Source organism: Martes martes (assembly GCF_963455335.1).
Source record: "Martes martes genome assembly, chromosome: 6".
In the NCBI taxonomy this organism is placed as follows: domain Eukaryota; kingdom Metazoa; phylum Chordata; class Mammalia; order Carnivora; family Mustelidae; genus Martes; species Martes martes.
The window spans coordinates 48,567,153-48,594,460 of NC_137893.1; the positions used below are offsets into that span (position 1 = coordinate 48,567,153).

Genomic DNA, 27,308 nt, shown 5'->3' on the forward strand with positions numbered 1-27,308 from the left:
TAGGTCATTGACAACTGGGTCTACAAGGGGAGGTTTAATTGGAAATTTTCTGTTTTAACTTTCTTCATAAAGGACACCATTTATCATACGTAAGTCAATCTCTGACTTTTAAGCAGTAGCCTTTGTACACATTCTGGGAAACACATTAGGAACTGCCTGTAATCAAAAGTAGAAGACTGTGGCTTGACCTAACATGATACAGTGAACACCCAAATATCCTAGGATAGGTTGTAAATAATCCTAAATAATCTGTAAGAGCCCCTGAAGATTAAGCGTGTCCTAGAGTGGCGGCCTTCATATGACCACACACCCAGCAACTGTTTCTTCTCACCTTCTTGCGAAATGTGAACTGCCCAACCAAAAGATTCTAAACAACAAGATCAATGACTCCCTCTTCACAAAACCATTTTGGACCAACTATTCCTGAAACTGGCTGAATGCTGGCTGATCTCTCTTACTAAAGCTCTATGAAATATTTACCCTTCTCCCGCTCCTGAATTTGAACAACTTGAGTTGTGCTCATGGCTCATGTAATAAAGATTTATGCTTAAGGGTGTCAATATTAAAATAAATCCATTGGAGATTTTTAAAATAATGCAGAAACATTCTTTAATCCACTACTAACATTTATCAAGCATTAGTTATCAGTCAAGCAGTATTATAAATGGTTTATATGTATTAATATATTTAATCAAATGATACTAGGAAAGAAAAGTTTAATACTACTAAGTTTGAAAATCCAGAGAAAAAATGTATTATACAAAGATATAAATGACCAACACTTATTCAAGAATAAGTAGTAGTCTAGGGGTGCCTGGATGGCTCAGTCAGTTAAGCGTCTGCCTTCTGCTCAGGTCATGATCTCAGAGTCCTGGGATCGAGCCCTACATTGGGCTCCCTGCTCACTGGGGAGTCTGCTTCTCCCTCTGCCCCTCACCCATCTTGTGCTCTCTCTCTCTCTCTTCTCTCTCAAGTAAATAAATAAAAAATCTTAAAAAAAAGTAGTAGTCTAATAATCAAAAAAGATACTAAAAAGAAAGTCAAAGATGTGTCCTCAAAGTCATAAGAACCAGAAAGCTTTATGAGCAAATTATATTAAACCTTATAGAACAGGTAAGTTCTAGTTATTCAGCCCAGTCTGGAGCAGAGAAAAAGAAAGCACGCCAGTTCGTTCTACAAGACTAGAACAACCCTGATCCTGAAACCAGACACAGTTTCTGATTCTGAAGGAAGGGGAACTATAGTCAAATTTGATATATGAATACATGCTTGTGTTCATACATGTAGAAAAAAACTATGGTCCAATTTTACATATGAATACAAATTTCTTTTTAAAAAATCTTTAATTGAATCCAGCAATGTGCTCAAAGAATAATGCATCATGATACAACAGAATTTATCCCAGGAATACAAGGATTGAAACATCAGAAAATAGATTAATGAAATACACCTCATGAAGAGATGAAAGAAGAAAAACCATGTAAATGTCTCATAAGATACCTAGAAAGAACTTAGTAAAAAGAACTTGGTAAAAGAACTTGGGAGAAACAGGAGGAAGCAGACTTTAAGTTAAAAGTAGAGAGATATTTCCTTAATATGATGAAGACTACCGACCAAAAGCCCCGGTTAAGAAAGGAGGAGACGCCCTTATAATAATAACAACAACAACAATACATGTCTTATCAATTATTGGGGAAAAAAGAGCTATACCTATCATTAGCTACAGAAGGTAAGATTTTCCACCCAGAAAGTCTAAAACACGTAACTAAAATATTATTTGAGAACTGGGTATGGTCTCCCAAGGCAGTATCAACATACAAAAATCAATAGCTTTTCTATATACTAGTAATAAAAACCTATTAGAAACATGTAATACAAATATCCCCAATGGTAATGGCAAAAAAGACCCTAAATATCTAATAATAACCCTAAAAACAAATGTGTCAAACCTAATGGTAATATCTACACAATTTATTTGTAGACATAAAAGTCTGAGTGGATGGAGATAACCATTTTCCAGGAAAAAAGAATCTTTAGAGTGAAGACACAAAAAACAGAAATAAAATGCTCTAATATTTTCTGTCTACTTAAAACAAAGACCTTAAAACTATACATAATTTAGAAATAACAGGTTATACGCTGCTTTCAATGACATCTAATGTATGGGCACAGATACTATGGTGACATTTCCAAGAAGGTAACATTGAACTATTGAGATCCAGTTGTTGCAACACGGACTTCTAACAAACCAACACTTTTCATGATGACAGAATACAGGAAAAAAAAAAACACAAGAATGAGCAAAAGTCTGACACATGAAACAACAGAAATGCAGTACTTTTATCCTTAGTATTCTCAAGTTAAATCTCTTACAAACATTTCCAGCTTCCATTCTAATCTTTCAGGCTATAAACAGCTAAATTGTAAGTCCTGTCTCCCCACAGTACCTGTGTCAATATACCTTATCCTCCTAGTTTTTCCATTGCTATTTAGACACATGCAGAGTCTGGCTTCAATCATTTATTTTCAGGGCTTAATCAATGAATATCTGAGGCTTATCAAAAACAAGGATGGAATTAAACATAGGTTTCATAGTTTAAACAGTAAAGAACATAGGCTTGTAATTTTCTCCTTCCACATATGTGTGTGTGTGTATACAACATATATAGGTTTACTTCAACATTGTTTGGAATAAGAATTTACAAACAACTAAAAGTTCCATAATAGGAGAAAGCATGAAATTCTTCTGCATGTGCCATAATTTATGAACTAAAAATCTGCTAAATCATTGAAAATGAATACACTGAAACACATCCAAAATAAATTGGGTAAGTAAAGCAAATTACAGAATAGTTATAATATGTTCTTCTTATTATATGTTTATATATGTTCTACAGATTCACAGATTTGAATAGATGTAAACGCATGGGAAAAGATTTGCAAAGTAAGTTATAGAATGATGTCTATAGAATGAGGGGCACTTGGGTAGCTCAGAGGGTTGAGCATCTGCCTTCGGCTTGGGTCATGATCTCCAGGTCCTGGGATCGAGCCCCACATCAGCTCCCAGCTCAGTAGGGAGTCTATTTCTCCCTCTGCCTCTCCCTCCCCCTATTTGTGTTCTCTCAGTCTCTCTCTCTCAAATAAATAAATAAAACCTTAAAAAAAAGAACCATGTCTATAGTATGATCTTATATAACTGTTTATATGTAAATGTGTTCTATACGTTCATGCATGCATGCAAATATACATGCATACAAAAGGTCTGAGAAAAAGAGTTGGGAGTAAAGAAAAGGAACTTTCACTTTCTGTTCTATGTAGCTCTATGACACTTGAACTTATACAAAAGTACATATGACAATGAGTTTTCTTAAAAACACTAAGTAAATCAGTCTATCATGTAGCTTAAGCTTAGTCAATGACAATGCATCCAGTTGGATTTGGCCAATGATCAAAAATAGACGTCTGTCCAATATCCAGAATTAGTCTGAAAGTGAATGTCAATAATATAAAGAATATGCCGAGAGTATAATAAAGTTTCACTGGGTCCTATCTCATGAAAATTTCAGTTTATCAAGTCAATCACAGAAGATATATAAACAAATTTAAAGGTAAATTTTGTACTTCAAGTTGATTAAAAAGCTTTTGATTCTTCTTTCTACTTACTAGATCAGGCCTTTTTATCACAGAAATAGGATAATCTATCAGCTGCATGCCCTGTTTGTTTGGGGTTTATAATAAATGTTATTCCAGGGGCCTCTGGGTGGCTCAGTCGGTTAAGCGACTACTTTCGGCTCAGGTCATGATCCCAGGGTCCTGGGATCAAGCCCAGCATTGGGTTACCTGCTCAGTCGGGAGCCTGTTTCTCCCTCTCCTTCTGCCTGCTACTCTGCTTGCTGTGCTCTTTCTCTCTCTCTCTCTGTCAAATAAATAAATTTAAAAATCTTAAAAAAAAAAAAAAATGCTATTCCAGAGGTGTCTGGGTGGCTCAGCTGGTTAAGCATTTATCTTCAGGTCATGATCTCAGGGTCCTGGGATTAAGCCCCGTGCTGGGCTCCCCACTCAGTGAGGAGTCTGCTTCTGCTTCACCCTCTCCCTCTGTACTTCTTCCCCCCACTTATGCTCTCTTTCTCAAATAAATAAATGATCTTTAAAAAAATAAAATAAAATCAATGCTACTCCACATGGTTAAGATAGAAGTCCACATGACTAAGTCATAAAGAAAAAATATGAAATAAAAAACATGAAATATAAAAATTCACTTGTAATCAAATAAGCAAACACTGAAATAAATTGAAGGTAATAATATCTGTTTAGAAGTACAGATAAAAGTCTGGCAGTATGTATAATAAAAGGCCAACAGTAGCTGGGGAATGGATTTGTGAGCTCCTTTTATCTTCTCTTTGGTACTTTTTAGGAGTTTCAGTTAGCAGATAGGAAAGACTGAAAACCAAGTGGTGTGCCAAGTCAGCCAGCTAGGTTGGGAGTACAGCCAACATTTCAAATTCAGGTAATCTGGTTCAAGAATCCACATTCTGAACCCAGAGTTTATTGGATTACCCCACAGGAGAAAAGATGCCTACAGGAAAAAGAAAAAAACCTGATTGGGCACCTAATGTGTCCAAACTTAATGAAAACAGGTTATACTGAGGAAATTAGGGACTTTATTGGTAATAGGAACATGAGCTTAAATTAAGCAAATGAAAAAAAGAGAGAAAACATTATCTGGTCCAGAGAAGACAGAGTTATATATCAAGGAGGCAATAAAATGCCCTTATTTTTCTTTTTCTGCTCTGCTGTAAATTATATCAATATGATGATCATAGTAACGTGAACATTAATGATCTGACCAAAAATTAAACGAAGTCCAAGAAGATATTGGGAAAAATGTGAATATGTTGAGAGGAAGGAATGGCACATGCCGGAAAAAAGAAGAGCACATAAAATAGCTAAATTCTAGTAGGAAATTAAAAATCATAATCCCTAAAATGTTAAAAAGCAGTATAAGCATATTCTTTACAAATAAGATAAATTACTAGAAAAAAGTACTGAAAGAGTTGAAAAGAATCACCTATGGGAAATAAGCACAAGGTAAGAAACTTCTATTTTTTGTCCTAAGATATATTACTTGACTTTTTAACTTCTGTAAAAGTGTTCATTTCAATTTAAAAACTAATTCAAAAATATCACAAAGGAATTGAATTCTCTCGCAAGATTCAATTCTTGTCATTGAGTGTAACTAGTATTAAATGTAGTTGCCTACATCAAGATAATCCTCTTCGTGATGCCAACCAAAACAAATTTAAAAGGCAAAATACGCTTTTGTGTACACTGATACTGGACAAAAAAAATTTTGAAAGTCTTCTACCACTCAGAAGCTACTTAAAAGAATTTTCTTCTCCTCAAAATATATGACTTTGTATATAATCAATGTATTTGCTAAAGAAAGAAAAAAAAAAAAAAAAGAAAAGCCCTTCGATACCATTATGACCTATTTTTGCCTGAAAAGGTCATCCGAATCCTGGAAATGAAGCAGCAGAAGGCTTTTAGTCTTTTTTTCTCCCCACTAGAACAACCATAGATGAAAGCCGTACTTCCTTCGTTATCACTGATGTCATGAATCAATTTCAATTAAATAAAGCCAAAAAGCTCAAAAGGGATAAAAGCAAAGCTTCTCCACAAGATGCCTGTATCTGATAATGTCACACTGACTCATTTTCTTTTTGAATCCTAACTATTTTGCACATTTCTGACACTGTTTACATTGCTCTTCTAGATCTGTCTTTTCTAAATATACCTCGGCCACTTTTTGAAAGTTTGATTGCATTTACCTATCAAAAATTAGAATAATACAGAAATATTTTCCTTCCCAATTTAGAAGATACAAGTTCTACATGTATTTATTATATATTCAAAATAAGTAGAAACAAAATTCAAAAAAATTGCTGCATAAAGAATGTATTACCTATTATTACTTTCACCTCTACAGTTCATAAAGTTACTGGCTGAACAAAAGGGAATCATTTCTCTCTGTTGTAGACCAGATACATGGGGAGTCACCACAGCACAGATGTTTGAACGTACAGAACAGACAAGGGACCGGGCCCCAAAACGAGGGAATCGGGGAGGTCAAGAAGAGTAGTGACAAGGACAACTGCTGTGCCTTCACCAAATGGTTTCATCCCCTCTCCTCAAACTGCAGGAAGAGACATTGCTTAGCTGCCTCAGCCTCTAGCTGGGAACACAGAACTAGGTCCCTTAATGATTGCATGAAGCACAGGCCCCATCCGTAACCACACTGGATTTGTGACATACACAGTTTTCATAACCTTCAGAGAGCAAATTAATCCCATGCCAATGGAGAACTTAATGCAGTATGTATTCAAACCTTGAACTACACACACTGTAAGGGCTGTACAGCCTCAAAGCATGGCTACCGATAGCACAGATTTCCATTCAATTAAAAAGTAGATCCTTTGGCCAAACTAATCCAAAAGAAAAGAGAGAGGACCCAAATTAATAAAATTAAGAATGAAAAGGGAGGAGCACCTGGGTGGCTTGGTCCGTTAAGTGACTGCCTTCAGCTCAGGTCATGATCTCAGGGTCCTGGGATGGAGCCCCACATTGGACTCCCTGCTCAGTGGGGAGCCTGCTTCCCCCTCTATCTCTGCCTGCCTCTCTGCCTACTTGTAATCTCTCTCTTTCTCTCTCCCTCAAATAAATAAATAAAATCTTAAAAACAAAAAGAAGTTTAAAAAAAAAAAAAGAATGAAAAGGGAGAGATCATGACTAACACCAAGGAAATAGAAACAATCATCAGAAATTATTATCAACAGTTATATGCCAATAAGTTCAACGACCTAGATGAAATAAATGGATGCATTCCTAGAAACCTATAGACTTCCAAAACTGAATCAGGAAGAAATAGACAACCTGAATAGACCAATTTCCAGTAACATGACTGAAGCAGTGATCAAAAACCTCTAAAAAAACAAGAGCCCAGGACCTGATGGATTCCCTGGGGAATTCTACCAAACATTCAAAGAAGAAATAATAGTTATTTCTGTTTCAAAAAACAGAAACAGAAGGAAAACTTTCAGACTCTTTTTATGAAGCCAGCATTACCCTGATCCCCAAACCAGGCAAAGACCTCATCAAAAAGGGGAATTTCAGACCAAATCCCTGATGAATATGGATGCCAAGATTCTCAACAAGATACTAGCTAATAGGATCTAGAGTACATTAAAAAGATTATCCACCATGATCAGGTGGGATTTATCCCTGGGATGTAAGGGTGGTTCAACATTCACAAATCAATCAATGTGATAGAACAAACCAGTAAGAGAATACAGAAGAACCACATGATCCTCTCAATTGATGCAGAAAAAGCATCTGAGGAGATACAGCATCCGTTCCTGAATAAAATTATTCAAAGTATAGGGATAGAGGGAACATTCTCAACTTCATAAAATCTATCTATGAAAAACCCACAGTGAATATCATCCACAATGGGGAAAAGCTGACAGCCTGCCCTTGGAGATCAGGAACACGACAAGGATGTCCACTCTCACCACTATTGTTCAACATAGTACTAGAAGTCCTAGCAAGAGCAATCAGACAACAAAAAGAAATAAAGGCATTCAAATTGGCAAAGAAGAAATCAAACTCTCTCTCTTCGCAGATGACATGATACTTTATATGGAAAACCCAAAAGGCTCCACCCCCAAACTACTAGAACTCATATAGCAATTCAGAAATGTGGCAGGATACAAAATAAATGTACAGAAATCAGTTGCTTTCTTATACACTAACTGAAAAAATAGAATCGATTCCATTTACTATAGCAACAAGAACCATAAGATACCTGGGAATAAACCTAACCAAAGAGGTAAAGGATCTGTACTTGGAAGAACTACAGAACACTCAGAAAGAAATTAAAGGAGACACAAAAAGATGGAAGAGCATTCCATGCTCATGGATCGAAAGAATAAACATTGTTAAAATGTTTATAGAGCCTAGAGCCATCTATACCTTCAATGCCATCCCGATCAAAATTCCACTGGCATCATTCAAAGAGCTGGAAAAAACAATCCTAGAATTTGTATGGAACCAGAAGAGACCCCGCATTGCTAAGGAAATGTTGAAAAAAAAAATAAAACTGGGGGCATCACGTTGCCTGATTTCAAGCTTTACTACAAAGCTGTCATCACCAAGACAGCATGGTACTGGCACAAAAACAGACACATAGACCAGTGGAACAGAGTAGAGAGCCCAGAAATGGACCCTCAACTCTATGGTCAAATAATCTTCGACAAAGCAAGAAAAAATATACAGTGGAAAAAAGACAGTCTCTTCTATAAATGGTGCTGGGAAAATTGGACAGCTATGTGTAGAAGAATGAAACTCGACTATTCTCTTATACCATACACAAAGATAAACTCGAAATGGATAAAAGACCTCAACATGAGGCAGGAATCTATCAAAATCCTAGAGGAGAACATAGGCAGTAACCTCTTCCACATCATCCAGAGCAACTTCTTTCAAGGTATGTCTCCAAAGGCAAAGGAAACAAAAGTGAAAATTAACTTTTGGGACTTCATCAAGATAAAAAGCTTCTGTACAGCAAAGGAAACAGTCAACAAAGCAAAGAGGCAACCCACAGAATGGGAGAAGATATTTGCAAATGACACTACAGACAAAGGGCTGATATCCAAGATCTATAATGAACTCCTCAAACTCAACACACAAAAAACAGATTATCATGTCAAAAAATGGGCAGAAGACCTGAACAGACACTTCTCCAAAGAAGACATACAAAATGGTTAACAGACACATGAAAAAATGTTCATCGTCATTAGCCATCAGGGAGATTCAAATCAAAAACACATTGAGATACCACCTTAACACCAGTTTAAATGGCCAAAATTAACAAGACAATAAATAACAGGTGTTGGTGGGAATGCAAGTTGGTGCAGCCACTTTGGAAAACAGTGTGGAGATTCCTTAAGAAATTAAAAACAGAGCTACCCTATGACCCTGCAATTGCACTACTGGGTATTTACCCCAAAGATACAGATGTAGTGAACAGAAGGACCATCTATACCTCAATGTTCATAGCAGTAATGGCCACAGTTGCCAAACTTTGGAAAGAACCAAGATGCCCTTCAACAGACGAATGGATAAAGAAGATACGGTCCATATATAAATGGAGTATTACACCCCCATCAGAAGGATGAATACCCAACTTTTGTATCAACATGAATGGGACTGGAAGAGATTGTGCTGAGGGAAGTAAGCCAAGCAGAGAGAGTCAATTATCATATGGTTTCACTTACTTGTGGAGCATAAGGAGTAACACGAAAGACACTGGGAGATGGAGAGGAGAAGTGAGTGGGGGGAAATCAGAGGGGGAGACAAACCATGAGAGACTATGGACTATGAGAAACTGAGGATTTTGGAAGGGAGGGGGTCAGGGGTAGGGTGTGCCTGGTGGTGGGTATTACGGAGGGCATGAATTGCATGGAGCACCAGGTGTGGTGCATAAACAATGAATTTTGGAACACTGAAAAAAAATAAATAAAATAAAATTTTTTTTTAAAAAGTAGATCCTTTTAATTCTGTGGGTAAATCTTTAAGACAATCTTTAAGTGGGCATGAAACTAGGACGCTGGAGAAAGTTGTTTTATTTATGCCCTCCATTCAATAAAGTTTACATGGGACGTAAAATTGGGCAATATTAGAAAGAAGGCAGCCTCTGGGGTCAGAATGTCTTGGTTTAAACCTAATCACCACATATTCCTCTGTGAGCAACTTTCTTAAACTCTCAACTTCGGTTTCAGGATACCACCACCCTACAGGGCTCTTGTGATGATCAAATGGAACCAGTGGTGCCAAAAATGCCCAACACCTCACTCTGGAGACACACAAATTGGGTTTGAGATCTAGCTAGGTGGCTTTGAACAAGTTGCTTAACTTCCCTAAATGTCCAGAGGTTCCTCATGGCAACAGAATTTTTCTGATAAGGCTGTTATGAGGATTAATTGAAAGAGTTCTATATTGTATAGACAGAAAGACTATGTTAGCACCTCAGTGTTCAAAAAGTGCTGAAAGATGAGGCAGAAACACACATGGATTATCCAACTTAATCCTCTCAACAACCTTATGAAATAAATTCTATTACACATAAACAGATAGGGCTCCTATTTGAGCCATTAGGATGAAAGTAGCAATTATATTAAGTTATATTAAGTTATGAAGGCTGTTGAAGATATTAATCCAACTAGGGATATCTTCATATTAAAAGAGAAGCATGTTTTCTCTACCAAGATGATGTATTATGCCAGTCAAGATTATCTACTCTATTGGTAAAGTCTCCAGTGGACTAGAACTCAAAGGATATTAAATAGGTTAATAGGTTTCCCTCAGATCCTTCCATTTATAAAGAGAAAGATCAAAGGAACAAAATGGTGAGGATTTTCACTTTTGATTTCTATTTCTCCCCGTCCTTCCCACAATCTTCTACTAAAGAACATCATTCACTTAAGCAGTCAGGGAACTTGGCCCCAGTCCCACGACCTTCTGGGCAAGCCACCCAGAGAAAGTGCAGCTCTGTCTCCACATATAAAATCCCAGAAAAGTCAGAATAGCTGGACTTGAGCCTCATATCCATCACTGAAGACCATGGCAGCCCCTTTAGAACCATAAAGAGTGGGATAAGAGCAGTGGCCATGGGAAGAATAGGTCCTAGCAGGAAAATAAGGGATGAATAGATGGTAAAAAAAAAAAAAAAAAAAAAAAAAAAAAGCTAAATGAGAGAGAGGTGTGAGCTAAAGCCTCTACAATTAAATCAGTCTCAAACAGCATTTAGTGACAAAAAATGTAGATAAAATTTCACATTATAGGAAAATTCTTTGAGTTAGGAAGTTTACTTTTATAGATGTCAAATAATTTGGTTTCCTAAGGAATTCTTTACCTGGTATTCTATAAATACTTTATTTCAGGAATTATGTATAGAACATGACTCAAAATTTGGGGAAATAACAGCTTACCTCAATGATGAGGAAAAAGCGAGTAACAGATGATGCTTTCCTGAAATTTCCTATCCACCTAGTTGCAATGGTGCAGTAGCAAAATATGCCAGGGAATTACTCCTCAACAAAATTCTCTAAATGAACATTATTAGAAAATGCACTCTTCTATTCCCCAGGTATATTTAGGTCTTCTGGTCCTCCCTTCCTATTCAACATCTCTCTCTTACTTTGCTTCTCCTTATTTCTCTAGATTACATTCCGCTTCTTTGGCCTTATCGTTCAGCTAATTCTCCCTTGGTTTATAATTTCTGGTTAAACTGGGGTTTGTTTTGTTTTTTTTTAATTTTTCCTTTTTCTTTTTCTGTGCCAGTTCAGTATACATCTAAAATAAATACACACATAGGTACCAACTATTCATTTTAGGGTATCTAATCTACCATTCTATTACTGTCAGACAAGGAAATTTTATTCTATCCTTACTCAACACCTCCCTCTTCTTTTCCCTCCTGAAATTCATTTAGACACCAAGTATTTCATATAATCTAAGAAATGTGTAGCCCATCCTCCTCTGCTAATTCAGGCCCTCACCATTTCTGAGACAAGCTGTTAAAACCTCCCAGCCCCATCTAACGACCAGTCCTTTCCTCATACTAAGGTTTGGAGGTAGTAAGAGCCAGACGTCAGTTCCAGACATCTGTTGGGTTCCAATCCATCCTAGAAGGTTCTAACGTGTTACTGTTCTCCCCTACTTCATGTCCATCTTCTCTGCCTGACAGTCAACCCAACAGATTTCAGCAGACAGCACCAAACACAGAAGCAACAATTTCCGTGGACTGTTCAGCTTCTATAATTATATATATTATAGCTATATATTCTTTACCAGATCTTGTTTTTTGCATCTCTGTTCAAACCTTGACTGACAGGGCAGTATCTGGAGATCTGCTCATTCCTTCAAAGAGCTGCAGTATAATCCATCAGATGGACGTCACTTAGCTTATTCAAGTAACCCCAAGTCCCCTAGTAATGGACAAATGTGTTATTTCTAATCCTTGCTCTTACAGTGCTGCAGTGAACACTGATATTTTTTCAGATTTTTATAAGTGTATCTCTGAAATAGATTCTTAGAGATAGACTATGGGTCAAAGGGTAATAATAATTACTGCTATCAGTTCTCTTCCCTCCTTAAAATCTATGGCTTTTTCTGGGAACCATTCAAGCAACCATGGCAGATACTGGTAGTTGTTAATATCAATCTCCATCTCCCACCATCGCATAATAAAATTTTTAGTTGGGCACTAAGCTAAAGACAACTTTTCTCAGCCTCCCTTGTGACTGGGTGTGGCACTGTGATGAAGTCCTGACCAACGGAATATGCACAGATTTAATATGTGCAATTTCCAAGTCATTCTTTAAGAGAAGGAGAATTCTCTTCCCCTCCCCTCATTTCCTGACTGAAATGTTCCTTTGATGTTGGGAGCAGAGCAGCCATCTGGGACCAGAAGCCAGAAAGTCATAAAGACAGAGAAACCAGACAGAAGGATTCTGGTATCCTGATATTCATGTGAGAGAGAAACAAATTTCCATCTTACTTAAGGCCTTACCAAGGGTTTATTGTTAGCCTAATTAATATATCTAACTTTTGTAGAATCATCTAATTCATGAATATATCTATGTTTAAGAGGTCATTCCATAAATAAAATATAAGGGCTTACATACATAGATTTTATAAACATTGCATTATACTCATAAGTTACCATTACTTACATAAGACTAAGTTCCGTTTAATTAAGATTACTTAGTAATTAATGTAAATGGGCTATAACATAATGAATACAACTCCCGATTATTTTTGCAAAGGATTGCCAGCCTAGTGTTTAAAATACATGCATGAGCCTTCCCAGTATGAATTCCTTTAAAAAACTCTAAATGTAAAGATTCATATCTTTGCTCTATGCTATTTTAACTATTCCCAAATGTATGCTGAAAATACAAAAAGAATGTAGGAATAATACTCAAGCTATCAAATTTTTATTTATGGATACTAAAAGTCTTCCCATTGCCACCACTTCTAAGTGGCCTCTGTGATAAATCTCAAGTATCTTCTTTCATTGCACTATCTGATTCTGTTAATACAGAAATGTCTTCTACAAAGCATCTCAAGTTACTGAATCAAAAATGCTCCGTTCCTTTTTATATCATTCTGAACAACCGGAAGTTTGGTGTTTCCTCCAGCAGTGTGAGGCAGACCTGAGAGATGAACAAAGATGGAGACAGCCACTGCATGGAGGCCAATGAAGAATCAGTGGCAGAACAGGCAGAGCTCCCCTGCTCCCCTCCCCACCAATAAAAGCAGCAGCCAAAATATGGTCAACGGTAAGACACCAATTTGAACCAGAAGCCATGTCTAAGAAAACCACAGGATAAGAGCATCCTGAATTCTATATAAGAACCAAGAATAAAAGAAGATAAATGGAGATGGGCATCATCAATTACTGCTTCAGAACTGATACGAAGCATTGGTTCTCAAAATTTAGTTGGAGTCAGAGTCACTGGGAGGGCCGCTAAGAGAAAGCCGAGCCTCACTCGTGAGGTTCTAATTCAGCAGGTCATGAAGCGAGGCCTGACAATGTGCTTTCTAATAAGCTCCCAGCAAGTGTAGGCTGCTGGTCCAGGGATCAACTCTAGAGAACATGGATGGATATGAAGGTTTTGGTGGCTAGCTCTTTTCTCCTAGACTACTTTCTTCTGCAGAGAAACTCTCCAGCTGTGAAAGAACCTGTTTTGCTCTTTACTGATCCCCTGGATCTAAGGAAAGATTCAGACTTCAAGTCCTTGAAATGGCACATAATCACTGGGAAACTTCTGAAAAACTTTTGAGCCCCCTTCCTCATCAGTGTTTTTCATAATCTCTCTCCCAGTGCCAAGGCTACAACAAATTTCTCAAGCTCTTAGCTGAATTCTGTAACATTACACATTTCCCTTTCCAATCCTGCTTTCAAAATTTGCAACCAAATGAATATTACTTTCCTAAGTTTCTTTTTCACTCTCCATTTATTAAATATGTACTAAAAAAAATCTGCATTAGTTGATAAGCTAGCACAGTTGGTAGGCCTTATAAATATAATACCCATAGGGGATCTAAAGTAATTGGCAATCAAATAGTTACTCAGTGTACACCATCTGTGTTTTCCTATTCACCTCAAGACCTTAAATTCTTATGTTACCTTTAATTCCATAATGACATATACATCACAACAGAGTTCCTAAAAAACGTAAAGATTCCATTTAAAATATGTTTAACTTAAGAGCACTGGGACTCTGAAAAACTTCCAATGAAAGTATAAAATGGCATAACTCCTTTGAAAAACTCTTCAGTAGATTCTTACCAAGTTAAATCAACATCTACCCTGTGAAACACCAATCCCAATTCCTGGATATTTATTATTCAAAAGAAAAGAAAGAGTATGTTCACAAAGCACCTGATCAAGAATGGCCCTAGCAACCTTCTACAAAATAGGCAAAAACTGAAAACAGTGATGGACATTTGTTCATTAATAGGAGAATGGATAAATCGTGATTAAATTCATACAGTGGAAATACTACTTCGCAAATGAAAAAGGCATAAATTGCTGCTAACAAGCAACAAGTTGAGGTTGAGAAAGGAGGCAAACACAAGAGGATACACATGGTGTGATTCATTTCTACAAAGCCCTAACACATAAGCAACTAATCTATGGGGACAGAATCAGAAAGTGGCTAAGTTTGGGGTAGAGAAAATGGGCTGGCAGAGAAGAGACAGAAGGAGCTTCCTGGAGTGATGAGATTGTTCTAGATTTTGTTTTTCACAGTCTTTACCTTGATGTGTTAGACTGTCCAAAAAAAAAAAAAAAAGCTATCAAACTGAACACTGAATATCTGCGTCCTTTATTGTAAGTAAATCCCATCACAACAGAAAATGAAAGCTAACTATTTGAGAAAAAGAATGATTTACAAAAGCAATGTTCTTTATATCCAAAATAAAATATAGTTTAGATAGAATAGCTTGATATTTAAAATTTCCATTATTCAGGGCGCCTGGGTGGCTCAGTGGATTAAAGCCTCTGCCTTCAGCTCAGGTCGTGATCCCAGGGTCCTGGGATCGAGGCCCGCATCGGGCTCTCTGCTCAGCAGAGAGCCTGCTTCCCTTCCTCTCTCTCTGCCTGCCTCTCTGCCTAATTGTGATCTCTGTCTGTCAAATAAATAAATAAAATCTTTTTTTAAAAATTCCATTATAGGTGATAAAGAAGCAGTCACAGATGACTGGTTACAGAATTATGATTTCAAGCTTAAGGTAGGTGACTGAACATCTCAGTTTGCCTTAGACAGTCATTCCAGTGTTGACCTGAAACCACAACATTGTCAGTGCCCCCTTTGCTATCAAAGATATCTTGATTTAGAGAAAGACCTATAGCTAGAAGGAAATTTGATATTATTTGGTACGATGCACTCATTCACTTTTCCGTTCAACCTATACTTACTAAGCATCTACTATGCAGCTAAACATAGTTTCCATGTTCTTGCTACCATTTCACATTGCTCCTTTGTTTCCACAATCAGAACCTAAAACAGGAGGATGGATTTTTGCCTAAAGTTAGCATAAAATAAACAGCGAAAGACAAACTAAATACAGAAAAAGCAATGAGAATTTTCTATAAGCAAGGAAAATATAAATCAAACTTATAAAACAAAAAGGTTAAAATTTTTTGAACTGTGTAAAACAAAATGCATAAAGATATTCACAAATGTAAAATAAAGGAAACCTTTACCTGCTGCCCTGTAAAGTATTTTAGGTTCAAAAAATATACAAGGATTTTTATCCTCTATGCATGACAAAAGAAGTCCTTTGGCCTGGAAAGGGCTTCTGGGTACAACCACCTGCAAAAACAGATTTTTTTTTAAAGACCATTTTGATACAAAATGTAGTCCAGTAAACTCACTTATAAGAAGGGGAGATATTTCAGTAACTAATTATTACTAATTGCAGAGCTCTTGCATTTTTAGCCTAATTACCATTAGAAATGTTACATATTGTCCCATCCCCCAAAAATTCCATTGTTGAACAAGTATTTATCAGATGCCGATCACAGTCTAATAGCTAAGATACTGTTCTCTTAAAAAGCTAAGCTTCCATACACATATTAAAAGGAAACTGCAAGAAGCAAAGTTGTCAATATCTTCCTATATTCACCTATAAAAAAAATATTTTCCACTCATACCCTACTGCTACTTTCAAAGGGCATGTAACTCTTCTCCGATTTTGATATACCAAAATTTCCTCCTTTCCCATGAAACACAGGGTCTTCATTTCCTAAGTGGAAAATAATTCACTGAACTTTATGATCTGGGCACTGTAATGTCCGATTATCACAACACTGAAAGAAAAGTGTGGATACTGCCCACTTCCAGCTGAGATGAAAGGGCTCCAGGACCTTCTCGAGAAGGCCTTTGACAAGGAGGAAGATGATCACAGAAGATGGCACATGTGTTAACTGGGCCAAGCGCACTATGTGGATATTAGTCTTCTTAGCAACCCATACTATTATTATTTTCCCCAATTTAGAAAGAGAACCAAGGGATTAAAAGAGAGATCAAATAATTTGCCCAAAGTTACACTGATTGTTTGACCACGGTTTCTCTCACAGTTCTGACGCCAGACCCTAAGCTCTTACTATACCATTTTGCCTCAAATCACAAACTTATGTCAGTTTTTAACAACTGTTAAATAATTACATAAATACCAGTGAATACCAGTGTTACATGGGAAGCGTTATTCAAATAAATCTGAATTTACCTCAGAGACTCAAATGAGATTCTTTGAAACAAACTACATTTGGCTTTCAAAATCAATTTTACACCATTTTAAACTGAAGGATTATTTTTAAAAAATAGCACAAATCTCACTCTTTTCTGTAAAAAAGACTTCTGAACACGTTGCTTACCATAATACACAATGTCTTTAGGTTCCTACTTTAGTTTCTCTTCATCTGCTTTCCTCATATATTTCTAGCATTTTGTACTATTTCCATTTGGGATTAAAAAGAGGGAAAGGGACAAGTGAAGAAAGGAGATCGTGAGGGGACAAAAATCTCTTCTTAAAAGTGCTGGGTAAGATCATAAACTTTAAACGTCAATCAGTGTTCAGCTCAGGCACAAAAATAAGTGTGTTTAGGGATGCCTGGGTGGCTCAGATGGTTAAGCATCTGTCTTCTGCTCAGGTCATGATCCCAGGGTCCTGGGATTAAGTCCTGCATTAGGCTCCCTACTCAGAAGAGAGCCTGCTTCTCCCTCTCCCTCTGCTGCTCTCCCTGCTTATGTTCACTTGCTCTGTGAAATAAATTTTAAAAATCTTTAAAAAATAATAATAATTAAAGTAAGTGGTGTTTCAAATGTGGCTTCTGTCCCAACCTACCGCTTCCAGCTTATGTTGAAAAATTATGCAACCTCCTATCAATTAAAAAAAAAATTGTGACTTTGCTCTGGTAGAAAAAATAAAAATAAAACAGACACAGGTTTACAGCCAATTCATGTTCTCAAACACACATACAGCCCTGGGTGGACCTAGGAGTTTCTATCATGATGCCCTGGAAGGCTCTTTAGCAAATAGAAATGGAAAAGATAATGTAAAAAGTTAAAACATAAAATATGCCCAAATGTCACCTTTTTTTAAAAATCAAAATACCTAAACTATTGTGGAAGACTTAAGATTATTATAGATGGCTTTAAAAGAGAGATGCTTCAAAATTATTTGATGGAGTATTACCTTACCTGGAAAACACATCTGGATAACAGAGGCTTCTCTTAAACTGAAGCAAAAGTCCTATCCCTGACTTTGAGGTAAATATGTACTAAACCATAGATCTATTAAAATTAACCCAGAATCAGTTAAGTGAGAAAGCCCCATTAGAAAGAAACAGAGCTTTGAAAGAGGGGGAAGTTAAACCAACTATGTTCTCCATCTCATCATTTACAGTCGGTGAAATTAATGTCAGGGTTAAGCCAGTGCTACTTCGACAAGAATATTCTATAAACCTGGGAACTGGAGAGCTGATCTAAAATAAATACTCCCTTTCTAAAAAAAGCAATTAAGTTCACATAAATTCCACAAATCCTGTTTGCTTTCCTCTAGATAAGCATATTAGTTAACAGAACGAACCAGAATGGAAATATCCAACAGAGATCAAACAAAGAATATAAATGAGGCTACCTTGATTCCTGGGCAGTGAGCAAAAAAAGCTTCAGGACTCTGAGAATGATAAAGAGCCCCATGGCCAACACAGCCCCAAGGGGCCCGGATGGTGAGGCTTCCACAATTAAAAAGATCCCCAGAACGATAGCGATACTTGGCAGCTTCATTAACAATCTAGGTGGGGGCGGTAGGGGGAGAGAAAAAGGACAGGTCACAAGGAGTCTTTTATTGTCATTCCTTTCCTTAACCATTTTATTAGATCTTTAAATATATGCCCATAACAAAATAACTCATAATGCATTAGCTCAAAGATGACCAAAAAATCCCCAAGATCAGAAGTGGGAGAGTAGAGGCAAAACTCCAACACTTCATGGATGTAATCTAAGACATGTTTAATCATAGGGACACTTGGGTGGCCTAGTCAATTAAACATCTGCCTTTGGCTCAGGCCATGATCTCGGGGTCCTGGGATTGAGCCCCATGTGGGGCTCCCTCTGCTCAGCAGGGAGTCCTTCTCCCTCTCCCTCTGCCCACTCTCTCTCACTCTCTCAAATAAATAAACAAAAATCTTTTTTAAAAAATGTTCAATTATAGTAAAATGAAACCTTCTTACCTGATCAAAAGCAGGGAAAATATAATCTGCAAACTGAATTTCTGCAATGGCAGTAGCCCCAGTGACTGCAATCCCAATTCCAAACCCAACAATTCCTTGTTCACACAACGGTGTGTTGAAAACTCTATCTTTTCCTAAAAAAAAGAAAAATTAGTCTTAATATGACAAATGGGAGTGATACAATACACAGCACAACCAAAAATTCAGAGAGCTAATGGTGACGGAGAAAAGCAGCATAGAAAAGGTGAAGGAAATAGAAGATAACTAGCATGAGGGCTGGTTTAAATGCAAACATAATTATTATATTAACTGTAAGTAATCTTAGCATTTCAACTGAAAGAAAGGTTGTCACTCTGGGATAAAAGAAAGCAAAACCCAACTACTTAAAAGAAAACACTGAGACAATAAAGATAACCGAAGAATCCCAAGTAAAAAAGAAAGAAAACAAACAATGAAAACCCTAACCAAAACAAGGTGTTGTCACCACAGGATCAGTGGACAAAGTAAACTTTAGGGGAAAAGGCATTACCAGAGATAAAGTGGGAAAATTCATCATTTTGAAAGGTTCAAGTCATGAGGAGGACATAATTCTAAATTTACACTCATGGAACAACATAGGCTCCAAATAAATAAGAAAAATTAACAGAATTAAAAGGAAAAAATGGATAGAGTCCCAATATGGAGGGAGATATTAATACACCAATCTCAGTAAGTGACAGAAAAAGCAAACCAAAATAAAAAGTCAGGACTCGAGAAGATTGGAATATGATTAGCAAATACAACCTGACTGACATGAGCAGGACACTGCACCCAACAGCCAAGAATACAAACCCTTTACAAGGAAGCAGAAACAGACACTCACTGACCACAGGCTGGGCTAAACGTCCAATCACAACAAATTTTGAACAATTAAAATCATAACAGGGTGTATTCCCTGACTACAACTGAACAAAGCTAGAAGTCAATAACAGAGAGTTAGAAAATCCTAAATTAGAAAAAAAAATTTTAAATATGTCTAAGGATCCACAGCTCAAAAGAAGAGATTATAAGGAAATTATAAAGTATTTTGAACTGAATGACAATGAAAATTGTGTATCAGTTTGTTAAGGTTACAAATTTAGTAAGGAGTGGAGTAGCTCTTTCCAGACTAACCCGCCCACACGTATTATCAACTCTAGACACAATGTAACAAATAAGTGACTTAAAAGCATTGGAGAGCCAAAAAGCAGCCTAAACCAAAGGGGCCTTGACCCTTGAAAGAAAGGAAGGGCAGTGGATAAGCATAACATTTGTTAAGTCTTGCCCCTGAGGGGACTCTGCATTCTCTGTGACAAGAGACTGCTAGGATTCAGACAAGACAGACTCTGTCTTTATTAGCTCAGAACTATGAGAGAATGAAAGGGGTTCAGGGCTGTCAGTGGCTAGACACTGAGGGACCAAGCCCCTAAAAGAACACCACATAGGGGTACCCCAAAGTCCATGTGTATACTCCATCCAAATCTTTGGCTGACCTCTATGGCTGCAGGAGACAGTGAAGAACACAGCAGATAACAGCTGGAAGCCCAAAGAGCTGAGCAGATTTCAGCTCTACCCACTAAGAAAAATACAGAATTTGGAGTTTGAGACTCTTCAAATTAAAAGAGCTTGATAAACACTTCAGGCTTCGCATTGAAAACACAAGGTACATGTTACTAGTGTTCCATTCTCATTTGAAATTTCACCACCTGTCCACCAATACCAGCATTTCCTGAAAAATCCTAAGTTCAGGAAGCTGGGTAGACACAAATAATGACCACAGTCTGGCCAGGTGACCAGAAGTCTGTGGACAGATCGGGGATTCATATTTCAGTCCCAAAATTGAGGGACACTAGTTCTTCTTGGTGCACAGAATTCACTCTCAGCTCAATCATTCCTTTTGAATACGCACCACAAACAGGGCAGGTGCTGGGAAACGCCAGCCAGACACATCCTGTAGTCTGCACTCTCTAAGCAGCTGCAAAAACTTAAAAGCATGATTCATACTCATCACCCTCTGTGACTATCTTCTGAAACTGTGACCTCTATCACTCCTCAGTTCCCTATTTGATGGAGAACAGCTTGATAAGCTCTGAAAATCCAGGACTCCATTGAACTAAGAACAATTCCTTAGTAATAAGGTTCGAGCTGTCTCCTGTGGAATCCGTACCTCTGGAATGCCTGAGCCCCCCTAACTAGGTGAGCAGTCTTCTTATTTATTCCCTGCCACTTCAAGTTCCCTGGACTCGGGTATTTGTCATCTCAGGATGTAGACACAGCTTTTTTTTTTTTCCCTGAAGATTTTACCTATTCATTTGAGAGAGCGTGAGAGAGGAAACACAGAGGGAGAGAGAGAAGCAGACTCCCCACCGAACAGAGGCCCCCATGTGGGGCTAGATCCCAGGACCCTGAGATCACGACCAGATCCAAAGGCAGATGGTCAACTGACTAAACCACCCACGTGCCCCTAAGTACAGCCTTTTTTGTGGCTAGAGGGTGGCAAAGTTGAGTTTCTCAGAACTGTTACTCAAATGCCTGCTTGGTCTGAGGAAACAGCTTAATTTAACAATTCTCTCCAACAAGCTGCAATGACACGAACTCTTTGTTAAAAATCTGTTTCTATCCTCTCTCAAAAAGGTAACGATGGAGGATAAGAAATCACGTAACTTGTGCAAAAATGATGATTTCCTCCACATTATTGTGAAATTAACCTGATACGAAGTTCGTACACAGAGTATCCCAATGGGTAAATTAACACATGCAGTGATTGCACCATGAGTCAAGACAGATCTGGTTTTCAGTGCTATCTCCACTAATTACTAAACTCCCTAAGGCTCAATTTACTATCTATAACAAAAGAATCATGATACTAAAAAGAGTAAAATAATTAGAAACAGGAGATAGGACTACTGTGATTTTAAATAGGAGGGTCAGGAAGGTCCCACTGAGAGATGACATATACAGAGAGAGTTGAAGGAAGTGAGAAAGTGCACTGTGCATATATCTGAGGGCATAAATGTTCTGGGCAGAGAGATCAACAAGTGCAAAGGTCCTGGGGTACCAGCATTTCTTATTACATCAGAGGAAAGGCAGGAAGTCCCAAGTGCCTGGTCTGGAGTAAGAGAATGACTGATAGGAGATAAAGCTGAAGAGTTGAAGAGTGTGGGATGGGGAGGTGACACAGATCAGACAGGGCCTTGAAGGTCCCTGTCAGCTCTCTATTAACTATGACAATGAGTGAGTCAACAAGTAGGTGAGGGAGACAGGAAGCCATTGAGTAAAATCTTGCCACTCTCTCAACTACATTCCATCTCTCTAGCTGGTACTTGGTGAATAGCCTCTAAGCAGGCAAGGGGGACATGGCAAGTCTGATTACAGGATACTACCATCCCAGTAAGAGATGATGACACCTAATTGCAGAAAAGGTATGAGACTCTGGATATAGTCTAAATATAGAGTCGAAGGGATTTGTTGATAAAATGGTTATGGAGGATGAGTCAGAGAAAAACACCAAAGATGACTCAAAGGCTTCTGGCCCACGCAAGCTGAAGGAGAGAGTTGCCCTTAACTAAGGAAAGGCAAACCATGAAGCATGCTGGGATGAAATACCACTTATGGAGAAGCTACATTTGAGATGCCTTCAGATGTTAAGGTAAAGCTCGTAAACAGACTGTTAGAAATAGAAGATGAAAGTCTTCATCATCAAGACAGCACTAAAAAACATGGGCCTGGGTGTGACTGCCAAGTAAGTGTATGTGAGTACATAGAGGAAAAATCCAATGTTAAAAAGACAAGCAGTGAGAACTAATATAATCAGCAAAGTTGGGGAAAAAAAAAAAAGCCAAGAGTTTGGAGGAAAAGTAGGAGAATGTGCTGGCCTAGAAGCCTCTTCTAAGAGGCCTAGATCAAGAGGGAGAGGGAAGACAGGAGACAATGAGTAATGATAATTATTGAGAGAAGTTTTGTTGTAAAGGGGAAAAAAGGAGGAACAACTGGCTGGACAAAAATATGCGTCAATAAAGGGAATTTTTCTGTAAGACCAATAAAAAAGCATATTTGCAGGCTTATAAAAATGATCGATAAAGAAAGGAAGAAATGATTGAGAAAATTAATGAAATGAAGAGACGGAAGAACAACCAAGACTATGGCTTTGATGGGGAGGAAGGGGTCTAGCGTGGAGAGGTTGACAGGAACCCTTGCATTCAGTCAGAGTGCAGAAGGAAGTCATGTGTGAGCTCCGATGCGGATACAGGAGTGTGTGCAATGGCAAGAGCTTGTCAAAGTCCTCTCTTCACTGCATCTATCTTCTTGGCAAAACATGAAACTAGATTACTGGTAAAAAGTAAGGATGGGTATGCGGCAGTGTTGAGGAGAGAAAAGTATGAAATAGTCTTCTGGGGGGCACCTGGATGGCTCAGTCAGCTAAGCGTCTGCCTTGGGCTCAGGTCACCATCTCAGGGCCCTGTGATCAAGCCCCGTGTTGGGTTCCCTGCTCAGTGGGGAGCCTGCTTCTCCCTCTTCCTCTGCCTGCTGCTTTGCCTACCTGTGCTCCTTCTCTCTCTCTCTCTCTCTCTCTCTGTCAAATCAATAAAATCTTAAAAGGCGGGGGTGGGGGGGTGGGGGGGTGGGGGGGGTGCGGGGCAGGAAGGGGAGGGGAGGGGAGGGGAGGGTCATCCAGGAAAATGGAGAAGTGAAAGGACCAGGATCTGGCAGCAGGCTGGTAGGCAGCAAGAGAGGCCCCTGGAGATTACTAGTCTCAGACTAAAAGTGTCATCAATTGCAAGATGACTTTTTCCTCTGGTAATATTCTACTTAAGATTGAGGGTTTAGGAAATGGTGTTTGTTAAATTAGACAGCCACATGCAGAAGAATGAAACCCGACCACTTTCTTATACCATACACCAAAACAGACTCAAAATAAATGAAACACCTAAATGTTAGACAGGAATCCATCAAAACCCTTGAGGAGAACACAAGCAGCAACCTCTGTGACCTTGGCCACAGCAACTTCTTGCTAGACCTGTCTCCAAATGCAAGGGAAACAAATGCAAAAATGAACTATTGGGACTTCATCAAGATAAAAAGCTTCTGCACAGCAAAGGAAACAGTCAACAAAACCAAAAGACAATGGACAGAATGGGAGAAGGTATTTGCAAATGTCTTATCAGATAAATGGCTAGTCTCCAAAATCTATAAAGAACTTATCAAACTCAAAACCCAAAGAACAAATAATCCAATCAAAAAATGCACAGAAGACACAAATAGACATTTCTTCAAAGAAGACATACAAATGGCCAAAAGACACAAGAAAAATGCCTCACATCCCTTGGCATCAGGGTAATACAAATCAAACCACAATGAGATACCACCTCACACCAGTCAGAATGGCTAAAATTAACAAGTCAGGAAATGACAGATGCTGGCGAGGATACAGGGAAAGGGGAACCCCCCTACCCTGTTGGTGGGAATGCAAGCTGGTGCAGCCACTCTGGAAAACAGTATGGAGGGTCCTCAGAAATTTGAAAATAGAGCTACCCTGCGACCCAGCAATCGCACTACTAGGTATTTACCCCAAAGATACAAATGTAGTGATCCGAGGGACACCTGCACCGCAATGTTTATAGCAGCAATGTCCACAATAGCCAAACTAGGGAAAGTGCCTAGATGTCCATCAACACAAGAATGGATACAGAGGATGTCACACACACACACACACACACACACAAACACACACACTGGAATACTACTCAGCCATTTAAAAAAAATGAAATCTTAAAAAAAATAAAATAAATAAAAATTAAAAAATGAAATCTTGCCATTTACAACAACATGGATGGAACTAGAGACTAGTAAGCTAAGCAAAATAAGTCAATCAGAGAAAGACAATTATCATATGATCTCACTCATACGCACAATTTAAGAAACAAAACAGAAGATCATAGAGAAATGGAGGGAAAAATAAAACAAGACGAAATCAGAGAGGGAGACAAACCATAAGAGACTCTTAAGCATAGGAAACAAACTGAGGGTTGATGGAGGGGAAGGGGGTAGAGGGATGGGGTCACTGAGTGATGGAAATTAAGGAGGGCATGTGATATAATGAGCACTGGGTGTTATACAAGACTGATGAATCACTGACCTCTACCTCTGAAACTAATAACTAATAATACTATATGTTAACTAATTGGATTTAAATTAAAAAATAAAAATAAAAGAGGGTTTAGAGATGGGTTTAGCTGAGATTGGATTTTGCCAAGCAAATAATGACATGGAATTTAAACTGGGTATAAAGGAAAGAAAGGTCATCAGGATAGTGAGATACAGTGACAGGGTGGTGGAATTCATGGCTTTTAAGAATCAATATGGCCCCCCAAAAAAAAAATCAATATGGCCAAAAGGTTGATGGATTGGAGGTACTAGAAGCAGTGAGCTGGGGAGGTTCCAGGTGGAAGTCAGAGCTGGGGATGCCTTAAATTAAGATCCTGGAAGGACCACAGTTACTACTGATAATGATAACATCTGGGATAGGACAGATAGAGTGAGGGACTGAGGCAGAATGAAGGACAAGATCACTAGAGAGATCACTGAGAACACCATCCATGTGGATACTGACAGGAGTCCTGGAGAGGCAGACAGTGAACCGAGATGGAATGAAGAACGGTGGCCTTGTATGAATGGATGACAAGGAAGGACCATATTAGTGTTCAGGATTTATCAATATACTCATTTCTTGATAGTGCTTAATAAATGTTTATGTTTAAAGGAAAAATTAAATGATGGAAGCTAGGTTTCTTTTAGAAATCCAGTCTTTCTTTACTTTCTGAGGTGACTAAACTCAGCTTTTTGATATTTAGAACCAAATTTCTCAAATTCACTCCTATTAAGTAGCATTATGTGATTATATAATAATCTCACACAGACCACATCCTTTAGGTCGGGTGGTTACATAGAATTGTAGCCCTGAAACACATGACCATTTAAAACATTCATCCAAATGATAAATAAAATCAAAGATCAATCGTAATTCCTAACTTTCAAAGGCAGCTTGACTCTAAAGACACCCTAGTTTCTGAAGCTCAAGGAAAGCTGGAAGGAGGCGGCAGCTTCATCAAAGCGCTGGAAATCAAACTCGATGAACGTTTAGATAAGTGGTCAGGGGCTTCGATTTCATAAGAAAGAAAGAAAAAAAAAAAAAAACTATGTTTACCCTGAAATAGCTCTTCAATGCCCAACAAGATTTTCTGACTAAGTCAGAAAAAAGGAAATACTATCCAAATCACTTCTTTCTAAAGCTCAGACAATGGAGTAAAATTAAGTTAACATTTCAGATAAACTTACTGCTATTGATGCTATAGGTACCTAGGAGAAAAGGCATCCATACAACATGCCATCTTCTTAAGTTTTGCTCCCTGTGCTTCAATTTTAAGCTATCTCTCTTTGTATAACTCCAGGACCTCTTGAGTCCACGCAAACATGTGTAGAACGCCAGATGTTTGGTTATTTAAGTAACTGATGTGTTAGAATCTCATTTGTCGACAAAAATCAGGCATCAAGTCATATCATGACGTCCTTAATAGTTCTCTTCTTTTGTAAAGGGAACATGATTACATCATTGGCAGCACACTGAGACATGAAAGACACTGTCCACCACGGAATGCCAAATATCAAAAGAAAACCAGCAGCAAGCTGGCTTTTCTAGCCAGAGTCACAGATGGATATAACCAAGTCCACCAGTGAACCCGGTTCCCTATACAACATTTAAACCACAACTAGCTCAGAAACAGTGAGAAGAGTGCAAAGAAACAAAACTTAGGAAAAAAGCAGCAAGCAGCCATAGGCTAAAGTGACAGCATTACTTCCTGGTAGATCATGAAGGTCAGCGAGGACCTGCTTCTGTTCAGTGCCCAGACATATTTTGGAACCACGACAAGTTTTAAACTAGCTTTCCTTGTGAACACAGTGGTCCTGCAGGTTATTAAATCTACCTTGGGTAAAATTAAATTTACTATTACCACAAAATTTCTAGAAAGGCAGATTTAAAACTGCCCATCTCTAAGCAACACGTATCTCCTTAGGACACAAATCTGAACAGGTCAGCATATCCTTCCAGAAAAGAGATCATCTCCAACAGGGAAGCTCTTCAAGTCCCAGATTCCCTGGCCAAAAGGGTAAACAAGGACATGAAACATTCATGATTAAGCTAAAAAATAAACCACAGGTAAGGCCATAGTAGATATAACTTTGATGGGGAGGGGGACGGATAATACATTACAATAACTGTAGTCAAAGACTTTCTGGAATATGTTGTGATTTTACATTTTAAAGTTTGCCAATAAAGAATTTGATAAAGATGAAAGGCATTTGTTTTAGGATCAAGTAAAGCAAAAGTCAAAAGTTAATCCAGAAGAAAATTTCTACCTCTTAAAAT

General features: G+C 38.0%; 1 protein-coding gene across 1 annotated transcript in view; it reads right to left on the reverse strand.

Moving 5' to 3' along the window:
* BCKDHB (branched chain keto acid dehydrogenase E1 subunit beta) overlaps positions 1-27,308 on the reverse strand; it is a 216,580-nt gene that overhangs the window by 151,410 nt on the left and 37,862 nt on the right. The window contains exons 4-6 of the mRNA XM_080806044.1: positions 18,866-18,999; positions 18,271-18,426; positions 15,833-15,941 (exon numbers count right to left, since the gene is read on the reverse strand). Of these exons, the coding sequence (XP_080662170.1) occupies positions 15,833-15,941; positions 18,271-18,426; positions 18,866-18,999 (399 nt within the window). The remainder of the gene's footprint in view (positions 1-15,832; positions 15,942-18,270; positions 18,427-18,865; positions 19,000-27,308) is intronic.